The sequence below is a fragment of the Tympanuchus pallidicinctus genome, unplaced genomic scaffold (genome assembly GCF_026119805.1).
Source record: "Tympanuchus pallidicinctus isolate F22 unplaced genomic scaffold, pur_lepc_1.0 scaffold7, whole genome shotgun sequence".
In the NCBI taxonomy this organism is placed as follows: Eukaryota; Metazoa; Chordata; class Aves; order Galliformes; family Phasianidae; genus Tympanuchus; species Tympanuchus pallidicinctus.
Window position 1 is genome coordinate 9,134,197 of NW_026294791.1, and position 24,221 is coordinate 9,158,417.

The 24,221-nt window shown below is 56.3% G+C and overlaps 6 protein-coding genes and 6 non-coding genes across 12 annotated transcripts; 4 read left to right on the plus strand and 8 right to left on the minus strand.

Moving 5' to 3' along the window:
• The first annotated feature begins 41 nt into the window (after positions 1 to 41).
• On the plus strand, positions 42 to 1,085 carry DYNLT4 (dynein light chain Tctex-type 4). The gene is made up of 2 exons (XM_052666322.1): positions 42 to 178; positions 321 to 1,085. Exon 2 carries the CDS (start codon positions 330 to 332, stop codon positions 1,005 to 1,007), a length of 678 nt encoding a protein of 225 aa, XP_052522282.1. The 5' UTR covers positions 42 to 178; positions 321 to 329; the 3' UTR covers positions 1,008 to 1,085.
• Positions 1,086 to 1,720: 635 nt separating this feature from the next.
• Positions 1,721 to 7,867, minus strand: PLK3 (polo like kinase 3). The gene is made up of 15 exons (XM_052666314.1): positions 7,632 to 7,867; positions 6,912 to 7,019; positions 6,717 to 6,833; positions 6,278 to 6,407; positions 6,110 to 6,197; positions 5,628 to 5,723; positions 4,922 to 5,117; positions 4,465 to 4,591; positions 4,006 to 4,115; positions 3,814 to 3,931; positions 3,633 to 3,716; positions 3,348 to 3,510; positions 3,122 to 3,251; positions 2,828 to 2,938; positions 1,721 to 2,510 (listed from the first exon to the last, which is right to left on the minus strand). Exons 1-15 carry the CDS (start codon positions 7,791 to 7,793, stop codon positions 2,316 to 2,318), a joined length of 1,935 nt encoding a protein of 644 aa, XP_052522274.1. The 5' UTR covers positions 7,794 to 7,867; the 3' UTR covers positions 1,721 to 2,315.
• Positions 7,868 to 7,915: 48 nt separating this feature from the next.
• LOC128072479 (uncharacterized) lies at positions 7,916 to 10,882 on the minus strand. The gene is made up of 2 exons (XM_052666317.1): positions 10,798 to 10,882; positions 7,916 to 9,924 (listed from the first exon to the last, which is right to left on the minus strand). The coding sequence occupies exon 2, from the start codon at positions 8,825 to 8,827 to the stop codon at positions 7,916 to 7,918; it is 912 nt and encodes a 303-aa protein (XP_052522277.1). The 5' UTR covers positions 8,828 to 9,924; positions 10,798 to 10,882.
• Positions 10,379 to 12,353, plus strand: LOC128072478 (SLIT and NTRK-like protein 6). The gene is made up of 2 exons (XM_052666316.1): positions 10,379 to 10,470; positions 10,631 to 12,353. The coding sequence occupies exons 1-2, from the start codon at positions 10,452 to 10,454 to the stop codon at positions 11,773 to 11,775; spliced, it is 1,164 nt and encodes a 387-aa protein (XP_052522276.1). The 5' UTR covers positions 10,379 to 10,451; the 3' UTR covers positions 11,776 to 12,353.
• A 789-nt stretch (positions 12,354 to 13,142) lies between these two features.
• Positions 13,143 to 16,683, plus strand: BEST4 (bestrophin 4). Its single transcript, XM_052666315.1, has 9 exons — positions 13,143 to 13,458; positions 13,680 to 13,774; positions 14,203 to 14,436; positions 14,770 to 14,924; positions 15,001 to 15,078; positions 15,157 to 15,309; positions 15,614 to 15,694; positions 15,790 to 15,944; positions 16,063 to 16,683. The coding sequence occupies exons 1-9, from the start codon at positions 13,307 to 13,309 to the stop codon at positions 16,430 to 16,432; spliced, it is 1,473 nt and encodes a 490-aa protein (XP_052522275.1). The 5' UTR covers positions 13,143 to 13,306; the 3' UTR covers positions 16,433 to 16,683.
• A 1,513-nt stretch (positions 16,684 to 18,196) lies between these two features.
• Positions 18,197 to 18,325, minus strand: LOC128072880 (small nucleolar RNA SNORA35). Its single transcript, XR_008202487.1, has one exon. It is a non-coding gene; the product is annotated as a small nucleolar RNA SNORA35 (small nucleolar RNA).
• A 693-nt stretch (positions 18,326 to 19,018) lies between these two features.
• Positions 19,019 to 23,580, minus strand: RPS8 (ribosomal protein S8). The gene is made up of 6 exons (XM_052666444.1): positions 23,391 to 23,580; positions 22,526 to 22,632; positions 22,167 to 22,266; positions 20,960 to 21,135; positions 19,890 to 20,019; positions 19,019 to 19,182 (listed from the first exon to the last, which is right to left on the minus strand). The coding sequence occupies exons 1-6, from the start codon at positions 23,578 to 23,580 to the stop codon at positions 19,073 to 19,075; spliced, it is 813 nt and encodes a 270-aa protein (XP_052522404.1). The 3' UTR covers positions 19,019 to 19,072.
• LOC128072870 (small nucleolar RNA SNORD38) lies at positions 19,385 to 19,456 on the minus strand. Its single transcript, XR_008202477.1, has one exon. It is a non-coding gene; the product is annotated as a small nucleolar RNA SNORD38 (small nucleolar RNA).
• Positions 20,671 to 20,742, minus strand: LOC128072869 (small nucleolar RNA SNORD38). Its single transcript, XR_008202476.1, has one exon. It is a non-coding gene; the product is annotated as a small nucleolar RNA SNORD38 (small nucleolar RNA).
• Positions 22,354 to 22,457, minus strand: LOC128072871 (small nucleolar RNA SNORD46). Its single transcript, XR_008202478.1, has one exon. It is a non-coding gene; the product is annotated as a small nucleolar RNA SNORD46 (small nucleolar RNA).
• LOC128072868 (small nucleolar RNA SNORD55/SNORD39) lies at positions 22,700 to 22,784 on the minus strand. The gene has a single exon (XR_008202475.1). It is a non-coding gene; the product is annotated as a small nucleolar RNA SNORD55/SNORD39 (small nucleolar RNA).
• A 214-nt stretch (positions 23,581 to 23,794) lies between the features above and the next one.
• LOC128072864 (U5 spliceosomal RNA) lies at positions 23,795 to 23,909 on the plus strand. The gene has a single exon (XR_008202472.1). It is a non-coding gene; the product is annotated as a U5 spliceosomal RNA (small nuclear RNA).
• The last annotated feature ends 312 nt before the right edge of the window (positions 23,910 to 24,221 follow it).

The following is a 24,221-nucleotide window of genomic DNA, read 5'->3' on the forward strand; positions in this document are numbered from 1 at the left end:
TGTGTCCCTAGTCTGGCTGCAGTCCAGGCTGCAGCTGGCAGCAAGCTGTGGGGGAAATGGGACAATAGGGCAGCGCAGGCAGCAGGAAACAAAGAGTTACGGTGCCACGGGGAGTTTCAGCGTCACGTAGCAACCCTTCTTGCTCCAGGAGCTCAACAAGCTGCAACCCAGGGGAGAGGTGGGTTCTGGGCAGCTGAGGGGCAAATGGGAGTAGAGGATTTGGGGGGGGGGGGGGGGGGGAGGGAGGGGGAGGAGAAGGGGGGTTGGAGAAGGGGCTTCTTGCCCAGGGCAAGGGTCTCAGAGATTCTTCTCCACTCCAGACCACCTGTATGGCTGAGCAGCCATCCCTAGAACTGGCAGCATCCACGCGGGTGATGGCTGTAGACGGCACTGAAGCCCCTCATCCCCAAGCCATCCACCGTGGCTCCCACCCCCCAGCCCCAACCCGGGGCCCAGAGGAAGGCAAAGCCCCACCGCTGCTCTCCCGCCGCAGCTCCATGCTCAGCACCCTGCCAGGCCCCCCAGGCAGCCGCCGCAGCTCTCTGGGGGCAGCCCCAGGGGGAAAGAGGTCCTCCATGGGGCCCTGGCTCCTCCACAGCCGTGTGAGTTTCTCAGGGCTCCCACTTTTCCAACCCATTCCAGAAACCCACCTGGAAAACACATACAGGATGGGGCCGAAGGAAGGCTGCAGGTTCAACGCAGGGCGGGTGCAGCGGGTGCTGGAGGGAGTCCTAGCCAGGGTGCTGGGGGGCACAGCCTACAGCCCCCAGGGCAGCACGGTGCTGGTGCAGAGCCTGGCTGAGCTGCTGCGGGGCCGGGCAAAGGAGGTGGTGCCACCCCGCTACAAGCTGGTGTGCCAGGTGCTGCTGGGCCAGCACAGCCAGCAGAGCATGCTGGTGGCCAGCCAGGCACTTTGGGACCCTGAAAGCGATAGCTTTGCCTCTGCTTCTTTCTGCAATGCCTCACTCTTCGCTGTTGCTATAGTGCATGGGGTTTACTTTGAGTAAAGGTCACCTGCCCTGACCTGTGCTCAACCTGCAGCCCTACACGACTAGTGCAAATAAATAACTTTGCATCACGCCTGACTTTTATTGCATAGATCCAATGATGGCACAGGCAGAGATGCCCCAGGGTTTGGTGGCCTTCACCACCATAGTTTTCAAGACAACCCAAACTACAGTAAACAATTCCAAATTCGGACTCTGCTTCCTTTTCCCCCAGAGGTCAGTGCAGGCTGCAGCCCAGGGCTGGACAGGGAGGACACGGAGCAGCCCATAACCTTTCCCACACTGCAGGCTGCTCCCAGGAAGAGGTAGCAGCAGGGCAGGAGGTGACAGATCACGTTCAAAGCAAGGCTGCAGAGCAGGATTAAGTCCCTCCTCTTTCCTGGCTTCACTCCCAGTTCACATCCCATTGCATCAGGCAGTGCAGAACATCCCACAGCCCTCAGCTGGGAGTCACTCCCCCTGCTTTCCCCAGAACTGATACACTGGGGGGATCACATATCAGCAAGAGGCAGTCTTTCTTCCAGTTTCTACCTCAGCATCCAGACACTCTACCAGATCTCATCACCTTGCCTGCCCCTTCTCCTTCCCCCACATCTCCATTTCCCTCACCTTGACAGCACTAGGCAGCAGGCCTGGATGCCCTGCTCCACAGCCTTGAGAAGCCACAAACATTTTATGACCTAAAACCCAACACCAAACAATATGAGAACAGATTGCCTTTACACAAATAAGGTTTTAATGAGGTAAGTCAGGGACAGGGGAGCTGCACATGGACAGACCAAGAAGAAAATAAATAAATTCCATATAAATAAGATGCATAAATAATCCCACCTGGCAGAGACTGCCTTGAAACAGGAAATCTGCCCTTAGCTTACAGCCATACAAGGGTTTCTCGAGGCAAGCCCACAGATCCCTTCCCCCTGCCCTCTACCAAACCTCAAGTTGTACCAGACAATTCAAAACTGGGGGGCAGCCGGAGCCCAGCTCAGCCCCCCTCCCTAGTGTAGGGGTTGTGGAATGGCACAAGTCAATCCATGCAGCCCTGGCAGGGCAGGCATCACCCTACAGCCGTCGGTCCCTTGGAGGGCATCTGCTCTACCCTGCAGCACCAAGCCTTGAGCTCACAGCCACGCAGAGAGAAAGACAGTGATTGCCTACAGCCAGGGAGCAGCATGGATGTCCAGACCCGCTGCCAGGGCCACATTCACGTCTTAAATCAAAGTCCAGCTGAGCACCACAACACCTCCCATCCCATGGGAGGGCAAGAGGAGACCATCTACGTCCTGAGAAGGTCTCCAAAGCCCCATGCTAGGCATCAGCCCACTCCTGGAGGAGCTTGAGGATGTATCGGAGGCAGTGCTGGAGCTCAGATGAACAGCCCAGCTCTTGGATGCTGCACAGCTTGTAGGTGTAGGAGTTACGCTCCCGGTTGATGTAGGTGACAAGGCATGAATGGTCGGGCTTGCTGATGATCACCTTGGTGTGGTCATTGTAGAAGTTCACCTGGGAGACAGGTGGGGCTCAGTTTTAGCTCATACCTCCTGCAGCACAGCTCCATGCCTGCTCCCACCACACTTCCTGCCTCAACCTGCTCCTCCTCCCCAACCTGCCCAGGAGCAGTCCCACATCAGGAATGCACTGGGGCACCTGACCAAAGTGTCATGCCTCCCAGGGGACTGGATGGGCTGTGACACCAGAGCAGCATCTCACACCCAGATGGATCTATGTATTCAGGCTGTAGGAGTCAAGATTTAACCCAGCATAGGAGTTCCGGGCTGGCTTCTTCCCCATAAGGGTTGGGGCATCCCCACTGCACATACCTGTAGGGTGCCATTGCTAAAAAGCATGAGCAAGGCCTGGTCAGTCTTCACCCACTGCAGGAGGAGCAGGGCCGGCTGTCCAAGGTCATCTATACTAGGCAAGTCACCTCCCTTAGAGAGAAACATCTACATAAGCCATTGGTCCCACACTGTCACCACGGTGCACATGGCCACATCACAGCAAACACCCTCTGGGGTCTCTGCTAGCAGGACACAGCCCCGTGGGGGCCTGCCTGGCCATACTCACATGGCACAGTCATGTCCCAGTGTCCAACCCAGCATCTCAGCACTCACCTTCATGAGATGCTGCTCCATATAGGATGCAAAATAGCGCAAGACACTCATCTGTCCACGCAGCTGCTCAGGGACAGCAGACACAGGGAATGCAAAGTGCTTGCTGTTGGTTGGGTTGTAATGCACTGTCCTGGTGGAGAGCAGAACATCAGGGCCACTGGGCACCAAACCACCCTAGGCTCAGCTTTCTCCCATTCCCTCCTACCCTCACAAGGGCACTGCTTACTTGTGGTTGGGGGACAGCATCATGTGCGTGCCGTTGTTGAAGAGGACCCCAATGCTGTGGTTGGAGAGCTGGTAGCCAAAGCCATACTTGTTGGAGTAGTCCACCCACTTGCTCACCCAGACAAACTGTTCATGTCGGGCCAGGGAAGCCGGGTTTCTCTCCGCTGGTAGAGAAGAACAGAGTGAGCAGAGCAGGCAACCCCTCCCCCCTCCCCAGCTCCTTGCCTTAGGGTCAGGCACCCGAAGCAGCACCCATGCCTGCATCCCACCAGCTCAGCAGGTTTACCTGGAGGCATGCAGGAGAGGCAGGTGCGCAGGAGCTGCACAGCAGACTCGATGATGGCAGAGGTGGTGATGCAGTCTTCAAAGGCTACAGAATGGAAGATGACAGGCTGTGAGTCAGCTGGCCCCGCTATCAGTCAGGGCAGGGCAGGAAGCCCATGCTGGGACAGGGAGGAGCTGCTCACCCTCACAACTGCTGGCCATGGTCCCACGGACAGAGGGGGATGTGGACTTGTGGGATGTCTCTTCCACCAGTGTCTCCACAGGGCTGGAGCCAACACTACGGCAGGACACAGGGGTGGCCTGGGGAAAACCCAATATTAGCACCATGCTGCTGACCCCTCCAGGAGTGTGAAAGAACCCAGGGCTGCTCTCACCTCATTCCCCTCCACTGCCTTGCAGCTCATCTGCCGGCAGATGGATGTCTTCACCAGCCCAGTGACCAGCTTGGAGATATCATCCTTGTCTTCCAGAGAGCCCTTCTTGGCTGAGGAGAGAGCACACCATGAGTGGAACAAGGAATAGGGACATCTAGGCCACCCCTCCCCATAGTACAGCCCATGGAGTGAGGATGGTGTCAGGCTGCTGTCTCCCACTTTCACTTCCCCATTCTCATGGGGCACAGGCTGCCCAGGAGGAACTGCCCCATGGGTTGCAGCACATTATCAGCCCACTGGGTGCACACCCCAGCAGGCCACCAGCACCAGAAGGGCAGGGACAAGCCAGCAGGTGCTGACCCCAGACAGGGGGACAGAGACCCATCCCAAGCCTCTCTAGAGAACAGGACATATCTCCATGGGTAAAAGGGTCATCTGGAGGCTTTTGTATACACTCACCCTTAGGTTTCTTCTTCCTAAAGAGCGTCTTGGTGACTTTAGCAAACAGACTCTTGGCTGGGTTGGGGGCACACAGCTCTGGAGCCATCACACAGCTGCTGGGAGGGAGCTTCTCGGGTGTGTAACCCTGCAGAGAGGTCATAGCAGATGGTTAATTTCCATAACCCACATGAAGCAACTGCCCCGGGCTGACCGCAGCCCTCCTGACAGCAGCTTGCATTTCCGACCAGCCTTGGCTCTGGGCCTGGCATTGGGTATCAGCTCTATGGGATATCCTGTGGGATAGGGCAGCAGGGAGCACAGCAGATCCCTTGAATCCTCCGCTGGCATTTGCACAGCACAGCAGTTGCTTTCTTTCTTAAAAGGCAATCAAGGACATCACCCCAAACTCCATGCCAGCAGCAGCCCAGCCCCAAAGCCTCATCCCAGGGTCACAGCTGGAATCCTTCACACTCACCTTGAAGAACTCATGGTCCAAAATCTCATCGAGCGTGAGGCGGTCCTGGGGGTTGCGCTTGAGGATGCCAGCAATGAGGTGCCTGGCAGGCAGTGAGAGGAAGGTGGGCAGGATGTAGTCCACTTGCTTGATGTACCTATAGGTCTCCTTCAGGTCCAGGGTCTCAAAGGGAGGGTTCCCACACAGCAAGGTGTACCTGGGAGGGGACACACGTGCCACTGTCATTCTCCCTCTGGGTTTGTGACTCAGCAGCACTCGGAGCAAGGAAATTATTGGCGTTCAGTTGCCACACCTGGCTGGAAACACCACTTCCAGCCTGGGCACATCCAGCCATGCTCTCTCCTAGCGACTGTTTGGGGGCAACAAGCGAGGAACGTGGGGGCTGGGGACAGCTCTGCTGCCCTGCCCCGCTGAGGGAAGTTGTGCAGGAAGCCTGCGGGCTGAGAAGGGCTCGAGTCGCTGAGGTGATCGTTCCCCATACAAACAAGCCAGCAGCTGCCACCAACCACCAATACTTTCCGTTGTTTACGACACTCAGAGTGTGAACACCCTGCAGCAGAGCTCAGCACAGCCTGCTGCCTGCAGCTCTCAGCCCCCAAGCACTGCCCTCTCCTCCCTCTTCGCTTTTGCCAAGAGGCAAAAATGCCATGGGACCTCCTCCTTGGGGCACCCCAGAGCCCTGCCTGCCCCTTCCCCATGCACTTACATGACACAGCCCAGCGACCACACATCCGACTCGGGGCCGTGCCCCTGCCGCAACAGCACCTCAGGGGCCAGGTAGTTGGGGGTTCCACATATTGTCCTGTGGGCAGACACCGGGTCAAGAGCACGCTCTTATCTTCCCACTTCCTTGAGTGGGAGACCCAGCTGGCAGCTTGTTTCCAACCCCCACCCCCGACTCTGAGCTCCCCCCAGCTCCCAGGGCTCAGCAGCAGCTGCTCCGAGCAAGCTGCGGGGAATAACTTGTCCTAGACACAGCACGGAACAGGGCCTTTGTGTCCCAGCCTGTGCACCCGGCCAGCACAATGGCCATAGCGAGCGCATTGTTCTCCCTGCAGGCTGCAGGCACGCTCTGGAGAAGCCACAAAGCCCCCAGCCCCCTCTCCTTGTCTGCAGCTGGGGCCCTGAGGCTGCCCCAACCCCATAGCCCAGGGAGCCATAGGAAGATGACAGAAGCCCCAGACTTACTTCTTCTTTTGATCAGAGGCATCCTGGTACGCAGCCAGACCAAAGTCCCCCACTTTCAGCTCCATGTTCTCATTGATGAAGAAGTTGCCTGTGAGACAAAGGGCAATATATTGCTGCTGGCCCCTTCAGGGCAGCCCTGAACTATTCCATCCCAGCCGTGCCACTCACCCAACTTGAGGTCCCGGTGCAGGATGCCCTTGAGGTGGAGATATTTGAGGCCTGAGATGATTTGTTTGAGGTAATAGCGTACTTCAGGCTCCAGCAGAGTGTGGCGGGCCTTCCAGATGTGGGCCAGTGACTGCAGAGGGAAAAGAAGTCAGCATGGTGTTGGGGGGGGAGGGGAACAAGGAACAGGTAGGGGCAGCTCTTTCAGGAATTGCAGAGTCACTGTATTAGGATCACTGAGCTCTTTGTAAGGTTGAGGCTGCTCAGCACCACCAGGGGAACTCCTGGATTTATGGAGACCACACTGGGGCTCTCAGTGTGATAGAGAAACACGCAGTGCAACCGGGTGGGGTTGGCTCAGGTGGGTGATGGAATGTTAAAGAAGCAGAGCACTAACATGGCACCTCAGGACCCAGAACATGGGGGCTGCCACAGCCCTCACCTTCCGACTGCAGTGCTCCAAGAAGATGTAGATGCTCTCCGCATCCTCAAAATAGTGGGAGAACTTGACAATGTGCTTGTGGTGCAGGTCACGGTGCAGCTCAATCTCATTGGTGATCTGGAAGGGAGCAGCAGATGTGAGCAATGCAAGGCAACCCCAACACAACCCCAGCTCCCCACTGGCACCAACACACACCTTTTCCCGTTGGTGGGGTTTAGCCACCCGGCTGTGAGGGATGACCTTCACGGCATAGGTTTTGTTGCTGGAGAGGTCCGTCATCTCATAGCATCGTGCAAAGCCGCCCTACAAGAGGAAAGGCACACAAGGATGGGTGAGAGGCAGCCTTCCTCCTCCTCACTGCCAGCTCACCCACTAAGATCTGAACCGTGATGCTCTCAAATAGGGATTTTCTCAACTCAGTTCCTGTAAAATCTCCACAGCGTTTGCGCTCCCACCATCACTAAACTCCGGAATCTTTCCCGATGACGGCTCACCCGGAAAGCCCTACGCAGGGCAGAGAGGAGCGGAGGCTACCGAGAGCGGCACGCCGGAGACAGGTTTTTCCTGCCGTGATGTCAGCCCCGAATCTGCACACTCAGCTGCCGGGCCGGGAGCAGGCAGCCGCCTCCCACACACGGCTCGCAGCGGGAGGAAAAGTTGCGTGAGACGCAGCGGCCCTGGGAAGCGGGGTGGGAACTGGCGGCCCACGCACGGCCCCGCGGGGCGACCCGAAACCGATGTGCGCTGCGATAGACAGGCGGGGGCCGGGCCGGCCCGGTCGATCCACCGTTCCCAGAGCCGTTCCTGAAACGAAGGGGCCCCGCTCAACCCTCTCCCTCCGAACCGGGCGGCGGCTTCCGGCCGCATCGAATCACGGCACATCCCCCCCACGACACCCTCCTCCCCGATCGGTACCTTTCCCAGCAGGCGGCCCTTGCAGTAGGAGCGGCCGGAGAGCGGGTCTGTGATGATGCGGGTGGGCTCGGCCGGCCGGGCCGACGGCGGTGCCGGGGTGGGAGCGGGCTGTGCGGGGAGGCAGGTGGCGAGGAGCGGGGGGAAGAGGCCGGCGTGCTCCATGGCTGCTCCTCCGCCACCGCCGCGCCCCGTACACGTGGCCCCGCCGCCACCGCGCGCTGTCGTTGCCGCGCCGGGGATCCCGCCCGGCTTTATCAATGGGCGCGATGACGTCACCCGCACGGTCACGCCCACTTCGCCCGGTCTCGGCCACGCCCCCGACGTGCTCTTAAAGGGGCAGCGGCACGCAACAAGGTGGGCGGTGCGTGGCTGTTGCGGGGCTCGCGGAGCCGCATGTGCATCTGAGTGGGATTACAGAGCCGTAAGTCGGCAACGGGTCTTGACTTCTTGGACGTGGGTCCCAGAGCCCCCTCACACTGAATGTGGTGGGTCAGCCCACCCAAGGTAGGGTGCTGGAAACATGGGACAGTGGAAGGAAGAGGTGAGCTGTGCAGCCAGGCTGTCCTTTGGGCAGACAGCCTTCTGGTATGCTTTGCCCTGGTCTGTGCACAGCCCTGTGCCCCAGGGGCCTTCATGCTGTCCACTGTGACTGCACACAGTGTCCAGTTCAGGATTGGGGACACCAATCCCCCAGCTGATCCCCCAGCACCATGGGTCTGAGTTTGGCAGTGCTGACCCCATGCACACTGGTGACTGCCAAGGCAGTGCGTCACCAAGGTGTTATTCTGTAATGACCCTAAGGAGGACACATCCCTGTGTAATCCAGAATAGGCCAAGGAGGAATGTGGGGCAGCAGGAGTGGCCAGAAACCTGTGTACCCTCCATCCTAGGTCAGCAGTGTTGCAAAAGCCCCTGTAAAGCAGATCCCGCTCCCTCTCCCTGCTCTGGGGGACTGTGTGCATGTCCCTCGTTCTGTGCCTCAGTTTCCCCTCTGCTTCTTTGAGGCAGCTCCAGGCTCCACTCACTGATGCTTGTTGTGCTCCCAAGCATGCTGAAGATTTGACACGATCGATTCTGTACAACCAGCGCCCTGCATCCAGGGTGCTGCAGGCAGACCGAACAAACCCATTTTGGGGGGAGAGTTGAAGTGATCTGAATCTGCTTGCTTTTTTCTCAGGTTTGCAGAGGAAACACATGCCCACGCTCTGCCTGGCAGCAAACACAGGTTCTCCCTTTGGGGAAACAGATGGTTTCCACCCGGGCCCCCAGGGCTCTCTGTGTGCAGTGGCGTCACAGGGCACCTCTGGTTTTCTGACGGAAGCCCCAACACGGGGCTCCCCAGGCAGAGCTTTTGGTGGCAACGCGGGGGCGGGGGCACCTGGGGATGCAGGGAGGCCCCAAGGCCCTGCAGAGATTGACTGCGTGGTCTCCTGCTGAGAGCAACAACTCCAGGTGGGCTCAGGGACTTGAGAGGGTACCCGCGTTCCCCCATATCCCTCCACACCCCCACCGTAGGATGGAAGGAGCTCAGGATCTGCTCCTCTTCCACTTGCAGCTCAGCCCTGCATGGTGCATGAGGGCAGGAGAGCACCACAGATGGGTGTTTTGCCATGCCAGTAGGAAGAGAGCATGGTGTAATGGCAGCAGTCTGGAGAAGGGGAGCTCTGAGGCCACCTCTCGCCTGCCTGCAGCTTTTTGGTTGGAGATATGGGGAGAACAGAACCTCTTTAGAAAGGTTCCCCTCCCTCCACCCCCCTCAAGAATATGCTCAGTGGCAGCAGGAACTGGGAAGCAAAAATGTGTAGCTGATGCACAGTGCACCTGGGTGTAAGAAGGACCCTGAAAGAGGGGGCCTGCCCAGGGTTTGTGACCTTCTCAGGGGTAGGGTCTTCCTCCTCCCTTGTCCCTCTCACCGAACAGATGATGGGGCTGCAGCTGCTGAGGAGGAAGAGGAGGTGATTGAGCGGGGGAAGGAAGCAGGGTGAGCTGCTGGGGGTGTGCAGAGGGCGAGCTGCAAATCCTTCCTGCAAGGAGATGTAAAAGGACCTAGATCCCATTGAATTAAGGAAGCACTTGGATTTGGCTGTGCAAATGTGGCCCAAACTGGGAAGGGGAGCAGAACCCTCCTTGCCCCCAGGCTTCAGCGGTTTTTGCCATGTGCCTCAGTTTCCCCAGCTCCTTGGGGCTCTGAGCACACACACATTTTGGGGTATGGAATTCCCTCTCCAGCACTGCTTTTCCTGTGGGTTGTGCTGCTGTGTCCAAGTCTGGCACCTCCTTCCCATCCGGGGAGCTGTGAGGGGTGGAAGAAAATTGTAAGGACCTGAAAGGTTGTCCCTTTGGTCCCTATCCCATGAACATGTCCACCCACGGCAGGACTGGGGGCTGCACCCCACACACAGGTGGCACCGGACGGGACGGGTCCTGTCCCCCTCCCTGGGAGAAAGGGATTAGGCAGAGCCAGAGTCCCGCAGGAACTGAGGGTACAGAAGGCGCTGATGGAGCACACAGCCTGTGGGGATGGGGCGAAGTTGGAAAGGGTTCTGCAGGGGGAACGGATGGGGAGGAGTGTTTGAGTATGGGATTTTTGGGGTGGGCGGGAGAGTGGATGGGATGTAAGGGGCGGGGGGGCGGCACGGCGCTACCGGAGGGCTCGCAGTGTTAGGAGCCCGGGGAGAGGGGACGGAGCAGAGGAACCGAAGGCCGAGCACCGCTGGGCCGGGCCCGGGGGCGGTCGGGTTCCGGCGGGGCCACCCCGCGGCGAGGCGGAGCCGGGCGGCGGCGGTGCGGCGGCGGGGAGCGCGGAGCGGCCCCGGGAGCATGGGGCGGGCGGCGGCAGGTGAGGGCGGCGGCTGCGGGGCGGGGGGACCGAGAACCGGGAGGGAGCAGCGCGACGGGGCAGGGACGGGGGTGCGGGGACAGAACGCGGTTACGGGCGGAGGGACCGCTCCCCGTGCTGATCCCGCAATGGGGTGCCCATCTGCTGTGCCCTCCCACAGGCACCGTGCCCCTGTTATGGGGCGGCCTCCTGCTCGCTGCCAGCCTCGCCCTAGAGCCGGCACCGCAGAGCTGCAACTGCACCCATCCCCTGGACTTCCAGGCGTTCCGCACAGCTCCGCTCGCCGAGAGCTGCTGCCTCAACTTCACTGGATCCAATGTCACCCACCTGGACTGGGGAGCGCTGGTAGCAGTGCGAGGGCTGCGCCAGCTCTACCTCTCACACTGCAGCATCACAGCCATCAGCAACGCCCAGGGAGTCCCCCCGGCCTTGGAGGTCTTGCACTTAAGTCACAACCAGTTGGAGAGCCTCCCCAGAGGCTTTCTGGAAGATGCCCCTAATTTGAAGGTCCTCTATCTGGATGGGAACCAGCTCCAGGAGCTGCCCGCATCCTTCCTGAAAGCCTCCACCCAGCTCCAGGAACTCCACCTGGGGTTCAACGCACTGACCTCCCTCCCTCCCACCCTTCTGCATCCATCCCTGCTGCAGCTGCAGCTCTCCAATAACAGCTGGGAGTGCAGCTGTGCTTTGCTGGATGCCCTGCAGGGCACCCCCAGCCTGCCCGCCCAGCTCACCTGTCATACACCAGAGAGACACCGTGGTGCAGAGCTGCAGAGCATCCCACGGGACGAGCTGTGCCAGCAGCACCAAAGCCTCACCGCCCTCTTCATCTGCCTGTCTCCCCTCCTCATCCTCGCAGCCATCACCTGCTGCTTCTGCAGGAGGAAAAGGAAAACCAATTACAGCCTTGGGAGCAGCCACACCTCCCCAACAGAAAGGGGCAACGTGCCCGTGTGCCCCGAGCCGCACCGCTACGTCCCCTATGAGCCAACCAGTGCCCCCTCCAACAGCGAGGGGAAGGTGCTGCGGGGCAGCCGGGTGCTGCTGCAGCCCCCTGAGGAGAGCAGCAGGGACCTCTATGAGGAGGTGGAGATCCAGGTGGGATCCCATGTTCCAACCTTCGATGAGCAGCAGGACAGCCCTGAGATGGAGGGGGACACAGTGAGTGTCACCGACGTGCTGAAGGACTCCGCTGACCGCGAGAAGATCTACATGAACCAGTCGACCAACTATTACAACCTGGTGCCTGGCATCGAGCTGGAGGACTCGGACAACCTGGAGTATGAGAACATTGAGCTACACTGATGGGTAGCTGGGCTGGGATTTGGGATCTGGCTGGAACATACTGGTGGCTGTGGGGATACGCAGACCAGTCTGCCATTTCTTGCACTGGCTGTTTGCAGAGCTGCACCCCCAAATTGCCACCCCTCCTGCTGCATTCCCCTACATGTGCCCCATGCTTGCACTGGGCAGGGCACAGGGGGTTTTCTGTGGGCTGATGGTATACTTGGACACAAGGCAAGGAGAGGAGGTGGGGCTGTCCCATCTGTACAACAGCACTGTGTGCACCAGACCCTCTGAGCAGGTTCTATGTCCTCTCTGCCTCCAGCTGCATCCAGCACAGCTCTGCTGCTTCCCAGCCTACACATAATGGGACCCAGGGACAAGAAATGAGATCTGCTTACAGGGTCCCACATGGGCAGCCTGGAACAGCCCTGCCTGCTCCACCAGCACACCCTGCCGTGCCCACTGCATTGTACACATGCACACACGCATGTGTGAGCACTGGGCAAAGGTGGGCTCCACTGGGGCCACGATAGCAAAGTGCTCATGGGGTGCAGCCTTCCCTGCCCAATGCAAAATAAATCATTGTACTCCTGGCAGTGTGGCTGCACCCTGTCTCTTGATCTGGGGCAGCGGGTGCCGACCTGTGTGACTGAGCCTGTGATTTATGGCCTACTGGTAGAGGCTGTGGGCACAGTGTTCGGGTCAGGAAGGGTTGGTGGGGGGCTGTAAATTATCTCCATTATCTCCACCCACGGTTGTCCCAGCCCTGCTGCAGCCCCGTGTCCTGTACCTGTGCCTCAGCATCATGAGAAAGTCAAGGGACAGCAGGGGGATGTATGAGGGGCATTTCTTGCATTGGAAGTCTCCATGGTTGGAGCCGATGCAGGCTGGGCTGGGCGCTGTGCCGGGCAGGAAGGGAGCCGGGCAGGGCGGGACACGGCGTTACGGCTGTAAAGGAAGCGGCGTTTCCTGCCCAGCACAGCTCACAATGCGACGGAGCTGCCGACCCTGAAGGTGCTGGGCTGGGAGCACCAGTACCAGTGCAGACAGATAGGGAATGAGGATGAGGATGGGGTGATCTCACTGCACGTCCTGTTGCTCCCTGCATATGGTTCCCAGTGGTTTTTGTCCCACTGAGATTTGCCCTTCCACCTCTCCGCCTCCAGCTGTCCTTTCCCCTCTTAAGGGGAACTTCCCAAAGCACCCCACTGGGCACTGTGCTTCCCAGCACCGTGCTTCCCAGCACTGGCACCAACAGCTCCCATCGACATCTCCGGTCACAGCGAGGTGTGGCTGAGCCTCAGTTCCCTGTTCCTTGGCTGTGACAGCCCCAATCCATCACCATGGGGCTGATGGGTCCACACTGGGGTATTTAGGGGAAGTCACGGACATGAGTAGGGACGGGCAGAGGTTGCAGAGCGATCTGGCTGATGGGCACCAGTGCTTGGTGTGGGGGTGAGTGCATGTCCTGGCCAGCAGCAGGGACCCTGCTCCTCCCCAGGCAGTGAGATAAGGGTGCTCCTGCCCCAAGGAGTGGGGCTGTGCTGCCATGACAGTCTCCTACACACTGAAGGTCGCCAACTCCCGTTTTTGGGGCTTCTCCAAGCTGCTTTTCCGTTGGAAGGGCAGCATCTACAAGCTGCTCTACAAGGAGTTCATCGTCTTTGTGGTGCTGTATGCACTGCTCAGCATCATCTACCGGTGAGTGGGTTGCATTGCTCCCTATGCCTTCAATGTCATATGTGAGGGGCCTCCTCTGGGGGTGGGGATGTGTAGGGGTCCATCAATCATGGTCCACTGGTCCTCAAGAGACTCCCCCAGGAGGGTTGGGGTGGGATTCCACAAGGAGAAGAAGACACAGACAATGGCTTTTTTTGGGGTTCCCCCTGCTCGCCCCTGACCCTGCTTCATGCCTGCTGCAGGCGGCTGCTGACCGAGGAACAGAAGCGTCTCTACACCAAGGTGGCTGAGTACTGCAACCGCTCCACGGACCTCATCCCCATGTCCTTTGTCCTAGGTATGGGTCCCTCTCCTGTTTCCCAGCTGTGGGGCTGCCCCCCCTGCCCATCCTTGCTGGGGGCTGGAGGAGTCCTGGGAGTGACTCTCAGCTCCTGGAGCCACTCTTGTCCTTGGAGATACCAATGGGATGATCATCCACCAACCCCAACCCACCCCACCATGCGCACTGACCATGCCCCTCAGTGCCACATCCCCTCGGTTCTTGAACACCTCCAGGGATGGTGACACCACCACCTCCCTGCTCAGTCTGTGCCTGTGCCTGACCACTCTTTTGGAGAAGAAATTTTTCCTGATATCCAACCTGAAAGAGTCAGGGATATCCCCATCTCCATCCCTGGGAACAGTAACCATAGAAATTCAACGGGAACTGGTTCGTCTTCACCGGACCCAACCACTCAGAGCTCCCAATGGAACGTCTCTCTGCAGGTTTTTATGTCACCCTGATTGTGAATCGGTGGTGGGCACAGTACACCAGCATCCCACTGCCTGACCAGCTCATGTGTGTCATCTCCAGCAACGTCCACGGCAAGGACGAGCGGGGTCGGATCCTGCGGCGCACCCTGGTGCGCTACGCCAACCTGTCGGCCGTCCTCATCCTACGCTCCGTCAGCACCAGGGTGCTCAAACGCTTCCCCACCATGGACCATGTGGTGGAAGCTGGTGAGGGGTGACAGACCCCAGGATGATGGGGTGGGAGAGGTGGGGCCCTTAGAGGTGTTACTCTGGGGGAGTTTGCAGTAGGGATGCCCCGCTAATACGCATCTCCAGCTCCTTGGATGCTGTACCCAACCATGGTGTGGAGAGCTTATTTCCCTACATAGGCATTCATCCCCAAAGACACCTATGTCTTCTCTGCTCACCAACGTCCCCCATGGCTGTAGGTTCCATACAGAACCAGATTCCCGTTGGGACCGTCCCCAAAATCATGTCCCCCCAAAGGTCCCTTTCCCTTCATCTTGGGATCCATGGTGCTGATCCTCTGCCTTGCTGCAGGCTTCATGACACAGGATGAGCGCAAGCAGTTTGAGAGCCTGTACTCGGACTTCAACAAGTACTGGATCCCCTGCGTCTGGTTCACCAACCTGGCAGCCCAGGCACGGCGCGATGGCCGCATCCGTGATGACGTTGCCCTGCGTCTGCTGATGGATGTGAGTCGGCATCAGGTGTGCAAGGGGCTGAGAAGTATGGGGGATAGGCAAAAACCCACCCGTGCCTCCCTGCTAGGAGCTGAACCTGTTCCGGGCCAAGTGCAGCATGCTGTTCCACTACGACTGGATCAGCATCCCACTGGTGTACACACAGGTGAGTGACCCCAGCCCAGCAGCAATGTGGGATTGCCTCCCTGCACTGTCACCTTCTGTCCCCATGTTCCCCACGCAGGTGGTTACCATTGCTGTGTACTCCTTCTTTGCCTTCTGCCTCATTGGGAGGCAGTTCCTGGAGCCGCTGGAGCCAGGGCAGGAAGGGGACCTGGATATGTACGTCCCCCTCTCTACCCTCCTCCAGTTCTTCTTCTACGCTGGCTGGCTGAAGGTGAGATGTGACCACATGGCTGGGATGTGCCTTAAGGGATTCCTGGCATAGCGCATGTCACAGCAGGGCACTGGGTAGATGGGACATGGAACACCGGCCTGTTTCGTGATTCACAGTTTGGTGGACATGGGGCGATGGGTCAGTGGTTGGACTGGATGATCTCAGTGGTCTTTTGCAACCTGAATGATTCTATGATTATGTTCTATGTTTCTATGTGGACTGAAGGATGGAGAGTCCTGTGGGAAGGTGTCTCCGTAATTGTCCCTGTGTCCTTGTGTCACCTGTTCCCTCCCTCCCTCCCCAGGTTGCAGAGCAGATCATTAACCCTTTTGGGGAAGATGACGATGACTTTGAGACCAATAAATTGATAGACAGAAACCTGCAGGTGGGTCCTGCCCTGGGCTGTCATCGGGTTGGGTGGGCATGGGGACACCCAGCAAGGTGCCAATGGGAGCCGTCCTCTGTCCCTGCCACATCTAGGTGTCCCTGCTGTCGGTGGATGACATGTACCAGAACCTGCCACCAGCCACCAAGGACAAGTACTGGAACGAGTCCGTGGCTCAGCCCCCCTACACCATAGCCACTGCCGCCGAGACTCTGAAGCCCTCCTTCCTGGGCTCCACCTTTGACATGCGGTGAGTGCACAGGACATCCCAGTTGGAACATGGAGGGAGTCCCTACCACCGACCTGGCGGGCTCAGTGGGGACCTTGGGGACGAGCGGCCACCCTAATCAGCCCTCTGTGCCCCTCAGCATGACCGAGGACATGGAGCAGAGCCAGACGGTGGAGGCCTCGCCGAACATGGCCCGCACGCAGACCCCGCTGCTCAGCCGCTTCCTCGCCGCCGCATCCCCTGCCATCAGCATCAAAAATTTTGGTCGAGGCGGCCGAGCCACCCCTCACCTGCGGCGTGCCAGGGGGGACAGCAGTGCCCACAGCGAGGACCCCGAGGCTGTCAGCCGCATCGAGGAGGAGGAGACGGAGGATGAGGAGAGCCAGAGGGGCAGCCCCCACTCCCCAAAGGCCTCCGATAAGCAGAAGGAGAAGCTGCCACTGATCCAGGTGGAGGCACCATCCACAGAGAGCATTGAAATTGAGCAGCCAGGGGCTGGGGAGCCATGAGGAGGTGAAAGAGCCCTGTCCCAATGCACCCCTGGCCAGAAGCAGGACCTCACCAGTCCTGAACCAGGGTTTGTCCCCAGGGTGGTGGGGAGGTGCTGATGGGTCGGGGCGATGCCACCACTTGCAGCTGGCCAGGCACACTGCCTGCTGCCAAGGGGACAGCCCAAGCACTGAGCCAGGTCAGAGCAAATGTGTTCAGCACAGTGCTGGAATGTACCCTCAATGTTAATAAAGTTCTTGCCAGCCTTGGATTTGAGGATCTTTGTTGTCACTCCCAGCAGTGAGGGGCAGGAACATCAACTGCATCCTAAAAGCGGGCGAGCTCCATCCCATGGGCTCAGACTGCAATGTCTATGGGGCTTCAGACCAGGTTACACAGCTGCATGCTACAAAGCAAAAGGTGCTTTCAGCCTCTGCAAATGAATTCCCCCATCCAGGGGCTGCTAAAAATCCCCTTTCTAAAGACTTTACCCAGAATTAATCCAGGCCTCACAAAGGCACTGGCACTCATGACCCTCTCCAAGTTCAAGCAGCATAACCCAGCACCTATCTGGCTCAGCTCATTGCATGCTTGCTGTAAATCACTGTACACAGTCACGCCAGGAGTGATGCCTCCTACTTCCCAGCTGCACGAGGCCTCGTGCTCGTGTCACCACAGGTACTGGCAATGCCACACAGCCTGGCTATCTGCCATCCTGCCGTGTTCCCATGTCCCTGCAGCACAGCTATGGGTGCCGGCTCCGTTCCCACGGGCTGTCACCCTTGGCAGCAGCGATAGCAATGCTGGCCATTGATGGATCAGTCATAATCCTGCCCATCATGGCAAGGTTTACAATCCCTGCCCTTACCCTAACACTCATCTCAGCTCCTCCTTCTGTCCAAAGTCCCCCAGGAACTCCCTGAATCCTGTTTGCTCTCTGCAGAGGGTGAGCGGCGCGAGGCAAACGCGGAGGAAGCTGCCGTGACGCATCCCTCCCAAATGCCCTTTATCGCAGCCACCGCACCTCTCTGCAGAACACGTTGCTAGAAAGCAGGGAAAGTTTATATGCGATCACTATGGAGAAAGAATGTGCTTGTGCAAACATCACACCCAGCCAGGCCCTGCACTGAGACTCCCTAGTGCCCGTTTCACCCCTGCAGTGAGCACAAAGCTGGGCTGCAGGGCAGTGGCACCGCTGGCTGATCGTTGATGTCTCTATCCACCCCCAGCACCCACCAGCAAAGCAGGGTGAATCCCTGCAGCTCAGGTCATCCGTGCCCACTAGCACCTCCTGCTGTCTGCTGTCAGGGCAGGGCACACAAGAAAACCAGTAAAACAGCCTTATTTGTGGGGCAGGCGGCCCTTGCTGAAGTGCTGGAGCTCAGCACACTACCCAGCAAAGGACCCTCAGTGAACTTCACTAAGCACTGCCAGACAGAAGGAGTTGCGTTTTATTCACTACAGCTCTGCTGGGGTTAAGCTGATCACGGACTCCTCCAGCTGAGAGTTAAGTGCAAGGTTTGGGCCACAGCCAGCTTCCATCTCACCAGAGCACTCCCACGAACAAACAGGCTTTTGTAAGAATGTACAAGTGGGTCAGGTATGCAGAGCATGCACTTAGCAGGCACCAGATGTGTGAACATTCAGTCTGCCCAGAGCACTGGGGAACTACAAGCCTGATGTTATAACGACTTTGTAAAGTTACTTGTCATCAGATGCTCCCAAACAAGGGCAAAAAAATCAGTTTCCTAATCCTGCTTTAAGTAACAGTGTGAAAAGCTGGAGCTTGTACCCAGCTTTCGAAAGGGGCAAGCCACAGAGAGAGCCTGGCCCTTCTGCTAGAAGGGATTTCTCTTGCACTGGAATGAGACCAGGAGATCAGGGAAAGACCAGCCAGTCACTGACCAGTGCAGACATTCAGCCAACAGCTGGTTTAGAACATGATCCTGGACCTTAAAGGTGAGCGTGCAGCCAGGCAGAAAGCACCAGGCCACGGCAAATAGGACTGCTGGCGCCAACCAGAGGACAGAAAAAAGGCAGGAGATACCAGCTGCTGGGGCCAGGGCTGTGACATCTGCTTTCAGCCAGATGCAGTCTAACAAAGGTTCAGTGCTGCACCTCTGAAGCTGCTAAGTGGGCACCCTCCTCCTGAGGCAGCTTGGCAAAGGGCCCCATGCAGTCAGTGCTCACCTAAGGTACCAGAGGGCGAAGGGGAACACGTGCCCTGCCAGAACCACTCTATTCCCAAACAGCCAAACTCCAGCAGGAATGAACATCCACACCCTCCCTCTGCAGTCATTTTTTCTAGCATTGGTAATATGCCATTTGAGCTTCATTCCATGTCTTTCACAAGTATCTGTGCAGTAATTATAATAAAAAACAACCTCCTGAAGTTGTCAACCTCGATTCCTGCTGACGACTCTTCCACATTCACTTGGTTCATTAAGTCACTGCTGTAGAACCCAGCGAGATGTTAATCAACAGCAAGCAGGGTCAGAGTTTACCTCAAGACAGAAAAGCACCTGGCGATTGCAGGGGAGCCTTCTTACTTTCATGCTCCTAAGGAACTACAAGGCCCCTCTGCACACAAATAAGCACAAGACCCATTTATTACAGGAGACTCGTGTGTTTATTGGCTCTTTCAGGAGAATCGTTAATTTTCATTTGCCTTTTCTGGCCTTGATCTTCCTCAGGTAGAACTCTAATTCCTTGCCTTCCAACACATAACCATCAGCTCGGCCACACTGTCCAGGTCTGGAGGCAATGCAGGCTGCAAGGAGAACTCGTTCAGTTAAGTTAAATAATTCTCTATATACATATACACAAATCAAAGGAAACATTACTTGCAGTCTCTCTGTAAAAGCATGAATGAGCAAGGACCAGTAACATACCAGCTTACGTGCTTGCTTAAGAACCCCCCCTGAGATACCTTGCTCTGAACCTGCTCTGCTGGACTACACCCACAAAGAAGTCCTCTTCAGATCTCCAAACAGTCATCCCTCAAATTCAGTAGCAGAACTGGACAAAGGTCTCATCACCAGAAGACTTCAAAACACTGAACTATCTGCAACAGAACTTGACACTGCTAAAACTGCTAACGTACATGCTGAGCTTTTCCTGGAACACAGCCCACCCATGTCTTCACTCATTTTGCAGGTCTCAGGCCCCATCGTTTCCCTCAAGGCCAAAAAGGCAGGTCTGCTAGCTGTCACTCCCAGTGCTTCAGCTGCAGAAACATTTAATGTTCCTGCCAGGGCTGGGCTATCTCCAGAGAAAGTACAAGAACAGTTACTCTTACCACCCAGAACACCTGCAGACAGATAGGGAGAACTCTCCCACTGCTTTCACCTTGCAGTTAACTTTATCACAGCTTGCAGACACAGCTTGACATGATCCCAGGAGCAAGAACAGCATCTGTTCTGGCACTGCTGACTGACTCCCTCATCCACACCCACACTAATGCTCCCAGGGACTCACCCAGTAGCTTTCCTTGCTGGAACTGCTCCTCAAGAATACTGGCTATCTTGGCATTCTTCTTTCGCTCGTCATATTTCTTCTGGATCTTCTTTGAACGCTTCTTGTTCAAGATTTCTTCTTCCTCAGGTGTCTAAAATGAAGCCCATATGTAAAGACAAGGTCAGCATAAGCTGAAGACAAGGTTGAGAATGTGATTATTTCTTGCAAGAGATCTTCACTGAAAATAGAAGGATTTTCTTTAAGTATTGTTATGTCCCAAATCACATCTCAAGGCACAAATACTTCACAGAATCAAGTGCTGTTTTTTTTTTTGTTTGTTTGTTTTTTTTACTTTTGAGGTCAAGAAATGAAACGTTATTGATTGGAGTCACTGCTGACAACAAAGGACAGTGCCCTCAGGAAACTCCCCTGACAGATGAAACTGCAAAGGCTTCCTCAATTAGCTAATTCCCCCAAAGAACGTGAATACTCTCCTTCTCCAGATATAAGAGCACTCAGGTGTGGTGCAATTCCTGGCAGACAAGCCACAAGCTCTCCCCATGCTCTGAACCACGCAGTGGGAGAGCAAACGAGAGCTTTATTTTTAACACAAGACTACCTTAAGCTGAATACTGCACAAGTGTTCAAAAAACTTTTAACTATCTGGGGTTTGGACGTTGAAAATTGAGGCTGAATGAATCTGGATAAAGACACTTTAAAACACATCAAAGCAAGTTAGTAATCCACTAGCTTTTAAATCAGAGGGCACCAATTCCTCAGCACAAGGACCTGACCGCAAAGTCTTCCTCAGCATCACAAGTGTCATCGCTCTCCCTTCAGTAGCAGAACTGGACAGAAGTATCATCATCAGAAGACAGAAGATGGACAGTCAGACCCTTGTGCACAACAGAGCGCGATGTCTCAGAACTCTGCGGTCCCAATGCTCCATTAACAGAACCTGACTTATTCTGATGGGAATGCAGCCCACAAGACCAGTGCTACCGCTGTCAGGAACCCAATCAGTGCTGGCAGGTGCTGGTCACTCACAACAGCTAGCTGCCAAGAAACCAAGCAACCCCAGGCATACACACCAGCTTGGCACCCTTCTTGCGTCCGAGGGGCAAGGCATAGTGGGCTTCATACCACTGTCGGTACGGCGTGCTGTCAACAAGAACGATGCAGTTCTTCACCAGGGTCTTTGTCCGCACCAGCTCGTTGTTGGAAGCATTGTAGACAACATCAATGATCCTGGTCTTGCGAGTGCAGCCTTTCAAAAGAAGAGCATGAATTCAAACCTATAGGAATCAGACAGCTGACAACAGGCTCCACGGGATCTCATACCCTAAACTCAGCTCACATCACCCCCTGAAATGTCCTCCAGCCCCCCGACACTGCCTTTAATTTAGCCCACATTTATCTTTTTTTTTTATCCCAGCAATCCAAATCTGATCTTACAACACAAGTCTGTATGTGGAAAAAGATCCATCCTAGATGAGAGACTGAAAACTGTGGCGCTGAAGGAACTCATCTCTAAGATGACTAAATAATGCTGAACAGCAGATTTCTGGAGTGGAAGATACCTTAGCAGATGCCAATCAACACCACACAGAGGGCTCAATCCTCAATCCAGCTTCCTACAATTACCAAATAAACTGAGCTGAATGTATGGAATGGGAGCCATTTTTATAGGAGAAGAGACTTTGAATAAAGTGGGAGATGAAGCTGGGCTTTCACTCTTCATGGCCCACATGAAACGCTCAGCATTCAGCTACTGCATTTAGCAGTTGTCACACAAAGGACAGGTTAAAAAAACACAACAGGTTTCCCTGTCTTCACACACATACCTCATACTTGTTCTGCAAGGTGAGCTCAATCCCCTCATTACTGCAATTCTGTCTAAAAATGGCAGCACTTTTCATTTTAGACAACGCTCTGCCATCACTAAGAAACCACGTGCTCCCTTGTCAATACACTGGTCAGGATGCAAGCTGCATTGATGAAATCCTGTAGGCATTCTTTTTTTTCCACCACCCACCCCAATAAGCAGCCAATACAAGCACGCCCCTCAGTGTAACTATGACACTCCAATCACTGTGAACCCAGCAGACATCCAAGTCTCCCAAGGCCACATAATGTCAAAGTTATCATCACCATGCGTACTGTTTCAAAGCCAACTCTGCAAAACGTATTCAAATCCAGCCTAAAAATCTATGCTTACTTCTACTCCATTAGCAGCACTGGAGACTGCCAGAGCTGTAAAAATGCATTTAAATCACATCACACTGATGATGTACTTACATTCAGAGCCCCAAGAGAAGTTGCCAACATCCAATCGAAGGGCACGGTATTTCTTATTACCACCACGAACCCTTACTGTATGAATTCGGCGTGGACCAATCTACAGACAGAAAAATAATTGGCATTGCTGGTGTCAGTAAGCAGTGCAGCACATGAGGAGCCCAGTCAAGTCCTAAGCTGGAAGGCAGCAAGGTCAGTGTAACTATGACAAACCCCAGCATCGGCAGATACAGTAAATGACCAAAACGGTCTGTTGCATCTACCTAAGGTGAAAGTTTCATCACTCCTATTGCCTCTTATTGCTAAAACTGGCAAACCACAACTGAAAAATGACTGACTGCCCTCCACCAATCACTCACCTTAGTGTTAGCAGGAGGCCGACCCAGCTCATACTTCCTCTTCTTGTGGTAGGGCTTCCTCTTGCCCCCAGTCTTGCGACGCTTATGCCAGTTGTCCCTGGAGATACCTGAATGTATGGAGCAGCGTGGTCAGAGCGTGCACAGACCCCACCTGCCCACAGCGGGGCACACCTCTGAGTCCTCAGCTCTCCAAGGTTGGCATCCGCACAGCACACTCAGCTTTATGCAGCAGTCAGAGAAGCTTCATCATTGAGACTCAGAGGCACTTTGATCACTTCCAGCACAGCTGCACAGAGCAGGCTGTTTCTATCCAGCATGTTTGCAAGGTTCTCTAGTTCTCTTTGGGTTGCAGCCCCCCAACTTACCTTACAAGCCCCAGCAAGAAGCATCTCATATCGAGCAATTAAGTCCGCAACAACAGAAGCTTTAAAACACCGACTGAATCTGGTAGAGCACGCTCTACACCATCAAACTGCAAGTCCCTATAGGAAACGAGGCACCTCAACCCATCCTCCTCTGAGCCAGGCTGCAACGTCCTCCAGGCAATCAGCCTTAGCCCCACCACCCTGCATATCCATCCCATCTCCTGGGGGCTGCAGGAAGGTCAGAAGCACCCCACAAACACATCGCTATAAAGAAGCCCCGCACTGAGGCCCGGCGGGGCCGCCTCCCCCCAGACGCCATGTTGAGCCTGGGCAATCTTCTCCCACCACCTACTCGGCGCTGCCGCGGCCTCTCCCAAAACAAGCAGCAGGGGACGGCGGCACCCCCAGCCACCGCTTGGCAAAGAACACAGACAGGCAGCGGCAGCACAACGAGCGGATGGCGGCGGATGATGACCAGGCCCCGCAGCAACCCCACTCACCCATGGCGCAGCACCGCCGCAAAGAGGCGGTGCAAAGGATCACGGGGCGGTTTGCCGCCGCGAATTCTCGCGAGGCCGTGACGTTATCGCGCCGGAACCGCGGGCGGGCGCCGTTGCTAAGAGACAATACAGCGACAAGAACCCTGTAGCTGATTTGCCTGTCTGCAGCAGTCATTACCGTACGGCTCATTAATTTGCATACCCAGCGTGCACCGCGGCGGCGCGACCCCGACATCTCTGCGCCGCGCCGCCGTTCCCGCGGGATAGAGCGGGGTGTGTGGGGTCGGGAGCGGAGCAAGAAAGTGGAGGATCGGAAAAGGAGGACAGAGTGGGACAGACGGGGATCGCCGTGTGCTGAGACAGGCGGGCGGGCAGTGGGATGAGGGCTGGGACAAGGCAGCGTTATACTCTGGTTTCTCTTCAGATCGTATAAATCTTTCGCCTTTTACTAAAGATTTCCGTGGAGAGGAACAAGCACGAGTGTCGTGGAATTTTTTGAGGCTCCGTTTCGGCGGAGCTGTCCCTGCTGTGGTTTAACGACAGAGCGACCGTCAGAGCCGTGGAGCTCGTACGGCCTCCGCGCAACTCAAACTACGGAGCGAGCGCCCCTGCGCGTTGTGCTGGGCTGACCCAGTGCTGGTTAAACGCAATACGTGCGAGTGTCGTGAGGCTTCTGAGTTTTCAGTTGTCGTGAATTTTCTAAGTGTCGTGAGGCTTAATTTCCGCGGAGGCTCTCGCTATTGCTTAGGTGGAGCATTTTCACCGTTGCAGGTGAAAAGCAGAACAAGCACGAATGCCGTGGGAATCTCTGAGCGTCGTGGAATTGTTGAT

Excerpts from the sequence above, each read along its gene's own strand:
- DYNLT4 (XM_052666322.1), top strand. The coding sequence starts at position 330 with ATGGCTGAGCAGCCATCCCTAGAACTGGCAGCATCCACGCGGGTGATG.
- PLK3 (XM_052666314.1), bottom strand. The coding sequence starts at position 7,793 with ATGGAGCACGCCGGCCTCTTCCCCCCGCTCCTCGCCACCTGCCTCCCC. Across the intron at positions 6,198-6,277 it reads GCACCGGGACCTCAAGTTGG|GCAACTTCTTCATCAATGAG; the intron begins GTGAGTGGCACG and ends TTTGTCTCACAG. Across the intron at positions 2,939-3,121 it reads TGGAGCAGCATCTCATGAAG|GGAGGTGACTTGCCTAGTAT; the intron begins GTGAGTGCTGAG and ends TTTCTCTCTAAG.
- LOC128072479 (XM_052666317.1), bottom strand. The coding sequence starts at position 8,827 with ATGTGTTTCCTCTGCAAACCTGAGAAAAAAGCAAGCAGATTCAGATCA.
- BEST4 (XM_052666315.1), top strand. The coding sequence starts at position 13,307 with ATGACAGTCTCCTACACACTGAAGGTCGCCAACTCCCGTTTTTGGGGC. Across the intron at positions 14,437-14,769 it reads GGACCATGTGGTGGAAGCTG|GCTTCATGACACAGGATGAG; the intron begins GTGAGGGGTGAC and ends GCCTTGCTGCAG. Across the intron at positions 15,945-16,062 it reads GGCTCCACCTTTGACATGCG|CATGACCGAGGACATGGAGC; the intron begins GTGAGTGCACAG and ends TGTGCCCCTCAG.
- RPS8 (XM_052666444.1), bottom strand. The coding sequence starts at position 23,580 with ATGAGCCGTACGGTAATGACTGCTGCAGACAGGCAAATCAGCTACAGG. Across the intron at positions 22,633-23,390 it reads GCGGCGGTGCTGCGCCATGG|GTATCTCCAGGGACAACTGG; the intron begins GTGAGTGGGGTT and ends CCATACATTCAG. Across the intron at positions 22,267-22,525 it reads GGCCTCCTGCTAACACTAAG|ATTGGTCCACGCCGAATTCA; the intron begins GTGAGTGATTGG and ends TTCTGTCTGTAG.